Source organism: Somniosus microcephalus, chromosome 10, assembly GCF_052327205.1.
Source record: "Somniosus microcephalus isolate GS21.2 chromosome 10, FLI_Smic_1.0, whole genome shotgun sequence".
NCBI classification, from domain to species: Eukaryota; Metazoa; Chordata; class Chondrichthyes; order Squaliformes; family Somniosidae; genus Somniosus; species Somniosus microcephalus.
The window spans coordinates 197,147,272-197,162,377 of NC_140996.1; the positions used below are offsets into that span (position 1 = coordinate 197,147,272).

At 41.2% G+C, this 15,106-nt stretch overlaps 1 protein-coding gene across 3 annotated transcripts in view; it reads right to left on the minus strand.

Annotated features, from left to right (window-relative positions):
• Positions 1-5,700: 5,700 nt before the first annotated feature.
• The window catches only part of proser1 (proline and serine rich 1), a 48,067-nt gene continuing 38,661 nt past the window's right edge, over positions 5,701-15,106 (minus strand). For all 3 annotated transcript variants that reach the window (XM_085999406.1, XM_085999404.1, XM_085999405.1), the window contains one exon: positions 5,701-13,284. In XM_085999406.1, coding sequence (XP_085855532.1) covers positions 13,156-13,284 — 129 coding nt within the window. In that variant the 3' untranslated portion in view covers positions 5,701-13,155. The remainder of the gene's footprint in view (positions 13,285-15,106) is intronic.

The following is a 15,106-nucleotide window of genomic DNA, read 5'->3' on the forward strand; positions in this document are numbered from 1 at the left end:
TTTCATCCATATACCAATGATTTTTACCCTTCTGTATGACTGAATCATAGAGATTTACAGCACAGGAGGCCATTCAGCCCATCGTATCTGTACCAGCAGAAATAGCTATCCAGCCTAATCCCATTTTCCAGTTCTTGGTCCATAGCCTTGTAGGTTACGGCACTTTAATTGCATATCCAAGGACTTTTTAAAATGTGGCGAGGGTTTCTGCCTCTACCACTCTTTTTCAGACAGCGTGTTCCAGACCCCCACCACCCTCTGGGTGAAAACATTTCTCAACTCCCCTCTAATCCTTCTACCAATTACTTTAAATCTATGCCCCCTAGTTATTGACCTCTCTGCTAGGGGGAAATAGGTCTTTCCTATCCACTCTATCAAGGCCCCTCATAATTTTATACACCTCAATCAATTCTCCCCTCAGTCTCCTCGTTCCAAAAAAAACAACCCCAGCCTATCCAATCTTTCTTCATAGCTAAAATTCTCCAGTCCTGGCAACATCCTCATAAATCTCCTCTGTACCCTCTCTAGTGCAATCACATCTTTCCTGTAATGTGGTGACCAGAACTGTACACAGTACTCTAGCTGTGGTCTAACTAGTGTTTTATACAGTTCAAGCATAACCTCCCTGCTCTTATATTCTATGCCTTGGCTAATAAAGTATCCCGTATGCCTTCTTAACTGCCGTATCTACCTGTTCTGCTACCTTCAGGGATCTGTGAACATGCACTCCAAGGTCCCTCTGTTCCTCTACACATTTCAGTATCCTACCATTTATTGTGTATTCCCTTGCCTTGTTAGCCCTCCCCAAATGCATTCTCTCACTTCTCCAGATTGAATTCCAGCTGCCACATTTCTGCCCAGCTGACTAGTCTATTGATATCTTCCTGCAGTCTACAGCTTTCTTCCCATCAACCACACGGCCAACTTCTGTATCATTTGCAAACTTCTTAATCATGCCCCCTACATTGAAGTCTAAATCATTGATGTATACCACAAAAAGCAAGAGACCTAGTACTGAGCCCTGCCGACCCCACTGAAAACAACTTTCCATTCACAAAAACATCCGTCGACCATTACCTTTTGTTTCCTGCCACTGGGCCAAATTTGAATCCAACTTGCCACTTTCCCTTGGATCCCATAAGCTTTTAGTTTTCTGACCAATCTGCCATGTGGGACCTTGTCAAAAGGCTTGCTAAAATCCATGTAGACTACATGAAATGCACTACCCTCATCAACCCTCGTTACCTTCTCAAAAAAATCAATGAAGTTAGTTAGACACGGCCTTCCAACAACAACAACAACTTGTAGTTATATAGCGCCTTTAATGCAGTAAAATGTCCCAAGGCACTTCACGGGAGTATTATAGGACAAAAAATTTGACACTGAGCCACAGGAGAAATTAGGGCAGGTGGCCAAAGAGGTAGGTTTCAAGGAGCGTCTTAAAGGAGGAAAGAGAGGTAGAGAGGCGGAGAGGTTTAGGGAGGGAATTCCAGAGCTTAGGGCCTAGGCAGCTGAAGGCATGGCGATTATAATCAGGGATGCTCAAGAGGGCAGAATTAGAGGAGCGCATATATCTCGGGTGGTTGTGGGGCTGAAGATTAGAGATGGGGAGGGGCGAGGCCATGGAGGGATTTGAAAACAAGGATGAGAATTTTTAAATTGAGGTATTGCTTAGCAGGGAGCCAATATAGGTCAACGAGCACAGGGGTAATGGGTGAACAGGAATTGGTGCAAGTTAGGATACAGGCAGCTGAGTTTTGATCGTCTCAAGTTTACGGAGGGTAGAATGTGGGAGGCCAGCCAGGAGTGCATTGGAATATTCAAGTCTAGAGGTAATAAAGGCATGGATGAGGGTTTCAGCAGCGGATGAGCTGAGGCAAGGGCAGAGACAAGTGATGTTATGGAGGTGGAAATAGGCAGTCTTAAGCTGCAGATGTGGTCGGAAGCTCATTTCAGGGTCAAATATGACACCAAGGTTGCAAACAGTGTGGTTCAGCCTCAAACTGATGTTAGGGAGAGGGATGGATTCAGTGACTAGGGAACGGAGTTTGTGGCGGGGACCGAAAACAATGGCTTCAGTCTTCCCAATATTTAATTGGAGAAAATTTCTGCTCATCCAGAACTGGATGTCGGACAAGCAGTCTGACAATTTAGAGACCGTGAAGGGGTTCGAGAGAAGTGGTAGTGAGGTAGAGCTGGGTGTCGTCAGCGTACATGTGGAAACTGACGCTGTGTTTTCGGATGATGACACCAAGGGGCAACATGTAGATGAGAAATAGGAGGGAGCCAAGGATAGATCCTTGGGGGACACCAGAGGTAACGATGCAGGAGCGGGAAGAGAAGCCATTGCAGGTGATTCTCTGACTACAATTAGATAGATAAGAATGGAACCAGGCAAGTGCAGTCCCACCCAGCTGGACGATGGTGGAGAGGTGTTGGAAAAGGATAGCGTGGTCAACCATGTCAAAGGCTGCAGACAAGTCAAGGACAAGGAGGAATAGTTTACCTTTGTCACAGTCACAAAGGATGTCATTTGTGATTTTGATGAGAGCTGTTTCGGTACTGTGGCAAGGGCAGAAACCTGATTGGAGGGATTCAAACATGGAATTGCGGGAAAGATAGGCACGGGTTTAGGAGGCAACAACACGTTCAAGGACTTGAGAGAAAAGGGAGATTGGGTGGTAGTTTGCAAGGAAGGAGGGGTCAAGGGTTGTTTTTTTTTTTTTTTTTTTTTTGAGAGGGGTGATGATGGCAGATTTGAGGTAGAGGTGGACAGTACCAGAGGACAGAAAACCGTTAACAATGTCAGCTAACATAGGAGCCAGAAAAAGAAGTTGGGTGGTCAGCAGTTTGGTGGGGATGGGGTCAAGGGAGCAGGAAGTGGGTCTCATGAACAAGATGAGCATGGAGAGGTCATGAGGGGAGATCAGAGAGAAACTGGAGAAAGATTTAAGATCAGGGCTAGGGCAGGGGGGATCCTTAGAGGAAGTGTGGCTCGGTGGACTAGGGGAAGGAAGTGGCAGAGGCAGCTGAACGGATGGTCTCAATCTTAGTGACAAAGAAGTCCATGAGCTCCTCACACTTGTTGTCGGAGGTGAGGGTGGAGGAGACAGGGGAGAGGGGTTTAAGGCGGCGGGTAGCAGTGGAGAATAGGAGCCAGGGTTTATCTTTGCATTCCAGAATGATTCTGCAATAGTGAGCAATTTTGGGAGTCGAGAGCACGACCCGATAATGCTTTATGTAATCCAGCCAGATCTGGCAGTGAATGGCTAAACCAGTTGTCTGCCATATCTGTTCCAAGTCTTAACAAATCCATGCTGACTGTCCTTGATTAATCAGTGCCTTTCTAAATGACTATTCATACTGTCCCTCAGAATTTTTTCCAACAATTTGCCCACCACCGAGGTTAGGCTGACTGGCCTGTAATTACTCAGTCTATCCCTTTCTTCCTTTTTAAACAATGGTACAATGTTAGCAGTCCTCCAGTCCTTTGGCACAACACCTGTAGCCAGAGAGGATTGGAAAATGATGGTCAGAGCCTCCGCTATTTCCTCCCTTGCTTCTCTCAACAGCCTGGGATACATTTCATCCAGGCCTGGCGATTTATCTACTTCCAAAGATACTAAACCCCTTAATACTTCCCTTCTCACTATGTTTATCTCATCTAATATTTCACACTCCTCCTCAACTACAATGTCTGCATCGTCCCTCTCTTTTGTAAAGTATTCATTACGTTCCATGCCCACATCTTCCGCCTCCACACACAAGCTTCCTTTTTGGTCTCTAATAGGCCTACTCATTCTTTAGTTATCCTCTTGCTCTTTATGTATTTATAAAACATCTTTGGATTTTCCTTGCCAATATTTTTTCATGTCCTCTCATTGCTTTCCTAATTTCCCCCCTGCACTTTCTATACTCCTCTAGGCTTTCTGCAGCATTTAGCTCGGTATCTGGCATAAGCTTCCCTTTTTGCCTTATCCTACCCTTAATGCCCCTTGACATCCAGAGGGCTCTAGATTTGGGAGTCCCACCCTTTTTCTTTGTGGGAGCATATTTGCTCTGAACCTTCTGAAAGCTGGGTTTTTAAGTGATTTGTAATCGCATAGATTATTACATTTAATGTGATTTTAACCATGGATATAACTTAAAAGATCTTTATTTACTTACTATTCTGCGACATCATCATTGCAGTACAGTGTAATACATATCTGCAATAAAACATAAAATGTAATACCTTTTCCCAAAGGTTTTTAAAAAGCTACATCCCTTTCAAAAAATTAAACCGATTTCAGAAGTTCAAGTCATCTACTCGTCTCTGTACAATTGGACTGATTTTGAAGGGACTGTAAAAAAGCAAATTGCCACAAAAATATGAAAGATGCATTTTGTTTTGTCTCAGTTAAAATACACAAAATCTAAACATTACAGATGACATTCTCTACTGAACAATCACTGAAGGATCCAGAATAGTTTTCCACTTACGACATTTTATACAAAATATATTTATGCTAATACATTCATAATTCAGGAATCCACCTGTTGCACAAACTTCCTTTTTCCTCAATGCTAACGGGGACACAGCAAGTACATCAAACACAACATGGCATAAATCACTGCCACCTGCAGGCACTGTGCTTAAAATGGGGGAATCAAATAATGTGTAGAGAAGATCCAAGATTCCAAAAAAATAATATAGCCATCAACAAAGTAATCAATAAACTATGTAATGGTGCATGCGGTTTGCTATGTAAATCACAGATGATTTTGGTGTGCAGAAGTACTTTGTAAGCAAAGTCATTGTAATTAACAGCAACTGAAAAATAACTAATTACAAAATGTAGAGGATAATGCATTTTCAGTCTGTTACAGCTTTCAAAAGTCTACTAAATCCTTTAGACACAAAGTTGATACAAATTTCTATAGGTTGACATAATTTCATTGAGCACTCCAAAATTTAACTCCAAAAAGTTCTTTTGGCTAAATTAGAAATTATTGCAAATTGTTTCTTAAAAAAGTTCTGTGTCTATAACAATGAATGCAAGTCCCTCTTAGCCTGGAGAGATGAGGCCAGGCAGAGCAGCACCAGCTGCTGCAGGAGAGGGGGACAGGAGGGCGAGGTGGGGTCCTTATCCCCTGCGGGTACAGGATAGCCCTCCTCCTCCTGACTGCCGCCACCAGGACCTCCAGTGCCGCATCTGAGAACCCGTGCACCCTCTCCCTCGGTCCCGCAGTCATCCTGAAACATTCCGTTGTGTCAGCCAGCACACTCCACACCTTCAGTGGAAGTGGGTGTGTGGAGGCTACATAGAACCATTCCACGGAAATTGCTTCTAAATAGCACTGGAGTGCTAACCCTGCAGGTGTCAGTTGTAGCACCTCCAGGCACGTTTAAATCGTGGTAATCATCAATTAGGCCCAAAATTGCAGGCTAAAAACCAGACTTTTAAACAGGCGGGCCTTATTAGCTCAGCACCCACTTAGCACCTGTTTTCACCCTTTCATCAAAATAACCCCCCCCCCTCAAGTCTTTACTCCTGAACATGGTGTGGATCTTCCCTGAAAGATTAATATGTAGTGAAAACTCTGCATTGTTTGAATGGCCTGAAAACCTGAATAACCCCCTCCGGAAGAAATCGCACACGCCTCATCTCTGCAAATACAATCAAGTACAAAGAAGTAATAATTTTTCAATGCAATTGGTCATTTGTATACTGTATAGCAAAAATGTTTTATTGCATAAGCATTTTTGAACTAGTGATCGATAATTATCCCATAGATCATATCACTATAAAAGCAATCCTCCGCTAGCCTACTTACATACAATAATTTTTAGTAGGTTATTAAACTAAATACAATCTCTTTTATATACTAAAGTAAAACTGCTATCAACACAACATAAAACATACACAATGAGGAGCAGTCAAATACAGATTGTAAATCAGGAAAACCACACACATTACAAATACAGTACCAAGTCACAAGATCATTCCCATTACTTGAATAAAGCAGAAATTCCACTGCTTCCAATGTGTTTTAATTGTCATTATTACAAGCACAGAGGGCTTAGCAATGTCATGATAGCTACAATCTTGAAAATCCCCTGGCAAAGATGAAAACACTTAACTGAAAGAGATGTTTGTGCCCTGAGTTGTTTCTTGCACTGTACTTCATTTGTGAGTGAGCAATGAAGCTAGTATGAATATTTACTTCTAGGTTACCATATAAAAGTACAAGTGTTGTCAAATTCACATCTGCTCTTTAGAAAGACTGCTTATGCTACTTTAATTCTATACTGAAATTTGTAGTAAGGTGCTTGAATAATGTATATTTAAAATGTCTGTTTTAGAAAAGTTTTCTCTTTAGTTTTCATTTTCATTTCCTCTCTCCCTTTCTTTTACCCTATGTGCCAAACTATGTGTTGGATGAGATCAAGCAGACAGGCTGCTAAATGTTTCTCTATTTATGACACAAAAGTCCGTACGATTGTAATTCTAATTTTTTTAAATTAAAAGTGTCAACATGATGCGACACAATACAGCATCCAACTATTAGTTGTTTTTCTACGGCATTATTCTTATCACTATTATCTCACTAAAAATGCAGTCCTGTATCAAGAATAAAATGGATAGCACATACATAAGAACAGATGGTATGGGTGAATTACTGAACAAGGGACTCCTTTGTTGATTGTTGGTATACATCTGCAAAAAAAAGCTTGAAACTACGTACAATTTTGTCCCTTGAGCACCTGTTACTTTGTATCATAAACTGCATACAAGGTTCTTTGTCCATACAATATGAAGTAATTAAAAAAAAACAGAAACTGGGAACATACAGAATTACATTGAATCTACAGAACAGAAACAGGCAATTCGGCCCAATTGATCTAGCCCCACATGAGCCTCCTCCCACTCTAATTACCTCTTCCCACCTTGCCCCCGTATCCCCTTACTTATACCCAGAACAGTGAAATACAAGTCTCCAGGGGTTATGCTAAGGCTCTACAATGCACTAATAAGACCACACTCAGTTCAATTCTGGGCATCACCAAAGCTGCTACATGCACTGGAGAAGGTGCAGATTAGAGCAACAAGACTAACACCAAGTGTAAAGAAGATGAGTTATGAACATTAGAGAAGCTCAAGCTCTATAGTCTGTAGAAAAAACAGTTGGGGTGGGGGGGACCTATATGAGACACTGAATACTATTTAATGATTTGGATAAATTAAATCCAGAATATTATTTCATATTAAGCCAAGAAAATAGGACCAGTTGATATAAATTTAAATTGGTTGGAAGCAAGTTTAAAACTGCTATTAGGACAAACTTACTGAAAAGAGTGATGAATATTTAGAATAATCTGCCAGATCGGACAGTAGAGACAAAACATATTAGGTGTATTAAAAATGCATCTGGATGCTATAATGGAAGTGTGAATACGAGGAGGATGAGCTTTAATTGGACACGTGGCCTTTTCTCATTCTTAACTTTTCTTATATACTCATTTCTATTGCCAAGAAATGGCCAGTGACACATCAGGCTGAGGTGACTGCACAATGAGATCTGTAATGGTGAACAACATGTAAATGACTTCACAAGTACAATTACAAAAAGTTATCTGCATGTTCTGACAACAGTGTGCAGTTTATCAAGACATAAAAACTTAAAACAGATGAAGTAACTTATTATACACTGTACTCAGAATAAAATCCATTTTATCCTGCAAATCTATATAATATACTAGTAAGTGTAACAATGACGTTTATCTTGATGACACACTTATCATAAATGTATTAACATAATGATACAGGACTAAAGCTTTCGGAAAGTGCCAGTTTGAGCATTCTTGCGTATTAGCATCCTCCATACCCATTTAAAAAAGAATGTTAAGGATGCACATTTTTTTATAAGCTTTACAGCTTTAAGTTTAAAAAATATTTTTAAAGTTGATACTCCACCATACCAACAAATGTCAAAATCCAAGATTGTTAAATTAAAATCAATACAGCTTGATTAGAATAGATTTTAACTGCTTACACAGAACTCTACATCACTACTAGAGAACATATACAACTTCAAACGAGTTATAGCTGAAGCCTCTTAATAGGAGCACCTAAATAACTAACAAAATGTTTGATTTATACAATTGCTTCTATTAAACAAACACACAGGGAATGCAGAGAATCAGTAGCTGAACCAAGGTTCACTCTAAATGAACCTTCCTCATTAACAGGATGTGTTGTACCAACTCTGATTAGTATGCCAGCAAATTCATATTATGCTTGATAGTACATCCTTAGCCTTCAGTATTCACCCAAAAAGGCCACCGTAGGTAACATTTAGAGAAAAAAATGTTTTCTGTCTTTAGACAAATACTCAAGGATAAGACTATTGTAGGGACTTACCCTAGTGTATATATATTCCTTTAAAAATACAATTAAAATCAAGTCAAAAGTAAAATGTTTATATAATTTTTAGTAGCAATGAATTCTGGCTTTTTGTTTCTTTGCAAAATTTAAGTTATTGCTCATGTTTTCATCTACAAATTTATGCCTAATTATAGACTTGAAGTTATCATAAATCTATTAGCTAATCACTCAATGCACACAGTAGAACCTCAAAGTTATGAACACAAAGTACAAACTGATTGGTCAGTCAAATGTACTGTGTACACGAATATAGCACTATTGACATATTACTGCATTTATTTGTTGAGCATTGTACTGTGGTACTTCTATATGTACAGTAAATTTAAATACTTGTATCGTTACAATATAACAGTCTTAGGCCTAGAAATTGGGTATAGCCCCGCTTGAGGCGTTAGAACTGGCGCTGCGCAAAGTTTATAGCCAGACGAAACTTATCGCCGCCTGGCGCGATATTGGGTTGCATTGCCCCCAAAGGGGATTGAGGCGCGAATTCAGACGTTGCACGGGCCTCTAAGGCGCAAAACTTCCGGCGCTACCCAATATCGGCGCAGACGGGCGCAGCGCAGGTGATCTCAATTACCGATAACCACGAGACTTCCAGGCGCCGGCCGGCTCTTAAAGGGGTGGGTCAGTCAGCCTCAGCTTCCACACTCAACGCCCTGTAGGCCTCAGAATCGGCGCAGGCCCTTCTCTGGCGCTAAAATCATGGACCAGATGGAGAAGGTGAGACAGAGAACAGAGCGCTTTACCAATGTGGCCGCAGTGGAGCGCCGGCGAGATGTTCTCTACCCAGACAATGGCAGGAGGCCGAATCATAAGGACTACCGACGAGCTTGGAGGGATGTATGCCAGAGGGTCAACTCCACCAGCATGGTGACCAGGAGCCCTTTCCAATGCAGAAAGAAATTCAACGACCTCACTCGGGTCGTGAGGGTGGGTGTTGTTTCTGCAAACTTCTGCATCCCTTCATTTGCACCTGACTTTATGGCTACAGGGTGGCCTGTGCCCCATTGGCCATCTGCCAGCAAGCACCCATGGCCCTTTCTGGGCGCACACATGCACATTTGACTCAAGGCGTCATGTAAGGGCTCTTGCACCATGGGGGGCATGAGATGATCACTCAGGGCATCAGGTAACATAACTTCCCCTCCTTTCCCCTGCAGTCCAAGCTGGCGAGGATTGGCAAAGACCTGCTTCGCACCGGTGGAGGACCTCCACAAGTGGTCACTCTCACGGATCTCGAGGAGAGAGTCCACCAGATTCTTGGAGGACGTCCGAGTGGTCCTGTAACCACTGCAGCTGCCAACCCCATTGTCGACAGCGATGGTAAGGTTCTCACCTTTTACAACTGTCTCCTTCCACTTGTTCCCCCCACCAGCATGCTTTCTCACTGTGGACCCATGTCATAGCCTTGCCGCAATCTGGCATCCCTTGCTGTAAGCTGTCCTTTTGCTAAAGCCACTCTTCCACCTACCTGCTTTCAGATGCTGCATCACCAGCTCGGGAGCCGAGCCCTCAAGCTGCCAGTGCCTACAAAGGCTCAATGAGAAAAGTACTGTCCAACAGAAGGTCAGCAACTCTCTCCAGCAATGATCAGAATGGCCAGCCCAAATGGCTGCAGCTTTTATACTAGTGCTGTCCCCTTTAAATAGCACTCCCAGAGTCTGAGAAGGGCCTGGGAACGCTCCATCCAACTGTCACTAATAGCGCCAGGCGGAAAGGTTGCGGGCGCTACCGAATATCCGGTCCGGGGCGCCAAAAAGGCGTTGCACACTGAAATGACGTCATGATCTGCCTGCGCCCGCGGGCGCGTGCAAAGAGTTAGCGCTGGCGCTAAAAGGATACTCAATATGGGAGGTGGCGCTATATTCACTGCGCCCGCCCGAAAATTGGGTAACGCCCCAATTCTCGGGCTCTTTAGGCGCTAATCGCTGGCGCTACCAACCGAATTTCTGGGCCTTAATCTTTAAAATGCGAGTCGAGTCAGGGGTACTCTTACCTCCCCTGACTAACTGCTTTTATTTGTTTCTAGCTCATGCTCTGTGACAGAAGTTAAGTACTTAAACATCAGGCTTAGTTTTAATCGGTGTATTATTCCTAAACGGCTAAAAAAATGAACACACTATTTTACATTAAACATTTTTAAAGATATAAGTTTGTGCTGGCTACATCAGTCTTGTTCCTTCCCATTATTCTCTATCCTTTTTATTTGCATTTAATTCTTTTCTACTTATTGAAACCATTTTTTCTTACTTTTTAAATATATTTTACCTACCTTTGCGCCAAAGTACATGATGAAAGCTGGGAGTAACTTTTTTTTAGAAAAAGGATTTCCATTGGCTGAAAACTAGTTAAAGCCCAGTTTTCCAACTACAACTACATAGAATTTACAGCACAGAAACAGGCCATTTGGCCCAACTGGTCTTTGCCGGTGTTTATGCTCCACATGAGCTTCTTTCCACTCTACTTCGTCTAACTATCAGCATATCCTTCTATTCCTTTCTCCCTCATGTACATATCTAGCTTCCCCTTAAATTTATCTATACTGTTCATCTCAACTACTCTATGTGGTAGCAAGTTCCACTTTTTAACCACTCTCTGGGTAAAGAAGTTTCTCAAATTCCTTACTGGATTTATTAGTGACTATCTTATATTTATTTTGGACTCCCACACAAGTGGAAACAGCTTCTCTACATCCAATTAGTCTAGATTCTAAAGACTAATATGGGCACATCGCAAATGCAAGAATCACATTCAAAACCTGAAAGTGGCCGAGAAACCAGAGTGCCGAGTGGGTAAATGTCTCCACAGTACTCAAAAAATTAAAGACTAGCTTATTATTTAGTCACTGGCAAATTGCCAGTCTCAGCGTTATAAAAAAAAGTCATATGCTTATCTCCGAGATCCAAAGTGCTCACGTTTTTGAGGTTCTGCTGTATTGTACTGAATTATTTGGATTGTGCAAAGACCTGACACTTTTAAAATGCATGAATTTGGCTGACCTTTTAAAGGGTTAAGCCCTTTGATTTTATTTTTTCATTGTTATTCTCCTCTCAATCCATATGAATGGTTCAAAGAGGAGCACCTTATTCCAGTAATCTCTGCTGGATTCAAATCTAGATCCTGGAAGGAAAGGGTCCGTGTATCAAACCACTATATCAATCAGATGTCTGTGAATTAAACTTTTTAATATTTTGTTTTCCAAAAAGATAGTTCTCTTTAGCTTATATTCATTTCTGTAATGGTTTCAAATTATGTCGTCATACTGCTGCTGATGAATGTGATTTAACCCACACTTGTATGCTGCAAGTAGAATCAAATAGTCAAAGGATTAATAGGTATAATGTCAGTATGTTTTGGCGGAAGGTAGCATTTGCTTTGGGGAAACATGCCAACTAGCATCTTTTAATCTTATTCAATGCATGCAGATGACATTCAGCTGATAAATGCATCTTGTATTTAGGCTATATTGCTACATTTTAAGTCTTTTCCACAGTACTATGCATTCTGTATTTTTTTTTAAAAACCATATGCAATTCTTTACATACGATGGCCTTTTTTTATATGAAGACTATACAGCTCTTCAGGTAGCATATCGAAGGTTAGTGCATGGACTTTTTTGGCAATTGCATTTTTCCTAGCAAACAAAATCCCAACAAATATGTAAAAAAGAATAAATCAATAAATACAACTTTCAATCTTTACTGTAGTTGCTTAAAGTTTCCTCATGATGGACATTTTCAATAAGCAAGTGAGCTTCAGCAGAAACAATGAGTAAATTAGAGTCTACAGAGAACAATGGAAGATCTGAATCAATAACACTGCCCCATAATTTGGTGTGTGTGGTGGGGGAGGGATTTGAAATTATACAGCACTCTATCATAACAGAGAACTCCACAGGCCGATGAAGAGTCTTGTCCTCCTTTTTCAGCGAATGTCAAGAATAGAACATCTTTATCAAAACAATGCCACCAACTATAACTACATTTGGTTAGTCAGAGAGTCGAGGAGAACTGGGCTTATTCTATCACTGTCACCAACCCCAACATCAACAGGTTCGTCGGTGAGCAAAGACATACGATCAATTGAACCAAATGTTTTTTGGTTACGACGTGAGTATCCCATCCCTCTCTCCAAATGTAACTTGCCACATGTTAACTGAGTGGAGAAATGAAATATCCATCCCATTAGCTGATTCTGATTGGTCGGGCACTGAGTGAATAATATAAACTTATCAGGGGTCAAACTCTAGTTTTAAACCATTCCATAAGTAAAATCTAATAGAATGGAACAATGCCAAGAACAAATACAGTAATGAAAACAATTTTCAGAAAATCTATAACTAGTTCATCTTCTGCACTACACTATTGAGATAGCCTCTTGCCATATATATGAAAGACAATACAAATATACATCAATTAACACTTCTCTAATGTAATGTCCCATAACACTTGAATGAAATGATAGTGTTCAGCAAGTCTCACTAGTTTACTGAAAAGGCTCATTATGACCGACAAGGAGCAACTCAACCGTAAGATGTCATTTCTATCTCGATCCCTTAACTTTTTCCATATCTTTAGATTTTTTCTACTAGAAAAATTACCACCAAATTTCATCTGCATAGACTACTAAATCTACTGTATGTCTAATCAAAGAGCTGGATAAATTCAACAAACAACAGTTTCATAGCTGAAGCTTAGAGGGTACTCAAAAACAGGTCCACTATTCACTGCCACCCTAGTTGAGAAGGTAAGCCAGGTTGCAGGGAATATGGAGTTCCTGGTGCAGATGTGTAGCATGTAAAATCGTTGTTGCCCTGAGTTGGAAAATTCTCCAGAGTTGCAGCGGAATGTGCCTGAAAAAAACCCAAATACAGACAATGTACAGTAATTGTCATTATTTCTGCTACAGGGGTGATCACATTGATTCATTTTGCGTGGCAACAATGTTTTCTGATTAGCTGCTCAATTTATATTTTAGTATTGGCTGCACTCTGCCGTGACCAATCACTATTACCCATGTGATGGAGAGTTAATCAGAAAGCGCCTTGAGAATAAAATTTTATTTTACACTTATACCCAGATTCAAGCAAGAAAAACCTTTTCATCTGCCATACAATCCCTCTCTCTCACCTCTAGCTTCCAACTTCTCTAGCTCCACCAAAACCTCTCATTTTAATTGATTACTATTATGGCCACGACCAATGTTCCCCCTAATTTTTTTGGGTGTGCGGTCTCTAACGGGCTGCGCGGCCCATTCAAAATTTCACCCATGTGTGAAATCTCCCATTGAAAAGCCGGTCCCGGGCTGCGCCTCCAGACTGATGTGCGGCCATGCAGCTTAGCGGGAACGTTGGCCACGACTCCTCTCAACTTTCCTCTCTTGTTCCTTATAAGCTCCAAAGACACATTCTACAAGATCTTCATCTTCTCTGAATCCCCACCATGATCGAAGAATTAGAAGTACACGCAAGTTGCTGAATCACACATTTGGAGCCACGGGCAATCGTGTGGGAGGTGGTGAATGGACAAACTGTACTCACTACTTACAGTGCTGTCTCCTCTACATTGGGGAGGCCAAACAAAGATTAGGTGACTGCTTTGCCAAACACCTCCAATCTGTCCACACGCGTGACCCCGAGCTCCCTGTGGTATACCACTTTAACTCACAATCACATTGCCAGTCTAACCTCTCTGTCCTTGGCTTCTTACATTGTTCCAACAAAGCTGAACACGAGCTTTAAGAACAATATCTCATCTTTCGCTTAGACGAGCTGCAGCCCTCTGCTCTGAGCACTGACTTCAGTTATACTTTCCATTTCCTTTACATTAGGGGTTGCTGATGACGTGGGGGGAGTGGTGCCTGTCAGTGTCCAGGGTGGGAGAGAATATGGGTTGATGCTCTGGGGGAAGGGACCCTTTGTCAAAACACAGTGCTGGCTGGGGAAGAGGCTGGGGCTACATCTCTCTTGACCTGTTTTTTCTCTCTTTCTGAAACCTGACCCACTGTACTTTGCCAGCATCTTCTGTTTAAATGTCAAACCTGTTTCTTTCAAACCTGATCTCCAGGATTTTTTTTTTAATGTTTTCCCTCTCTCCCATTTATCATCATTTTCCTTAGGCCTCCCACTTCCTTACCTACTCAAGTTCTTTTGTTTCTTTAATGTATTTTAAATCTTCAATGCTTCTATTATTTGACCGAGGTGACTGGTTACATCATCCAGCAAACATTTCACGGATAATTCCTGTGCTTGCATGTTTTACCCTCCTTCCCCCTTTTTGTATGCTTGTCCGTCTCTTATTTTTCAGTTCCGAAGAAGGATATAAACCCAAAACCTCAATTGTCTATGCTCTCCACAGATGCCAATTGACCTGCTGTGTGTTTGTTACAGATTGCAGTATTTTGCTTTTTATTTGAATTATTCAGTCTGTACCTGCTGGGCTCGACAAGACATTGCTGGCATATTATTCACTGAGTATATTATAATTTATATGGATTTTAACCCATTTCATAATTAGATAGTCATTAATTTCCTTTTCAAAGGGCTTAAATCAACTTAGCTTTAAGTATTTCTGATGGAAGTCTATTCCAATTATACACAATTCTGTGGAAAATAATTTCCTCCAATATATAATTTTGCTTAAGACTTTCCAATATTGTAGTCACATCTTCCAGGT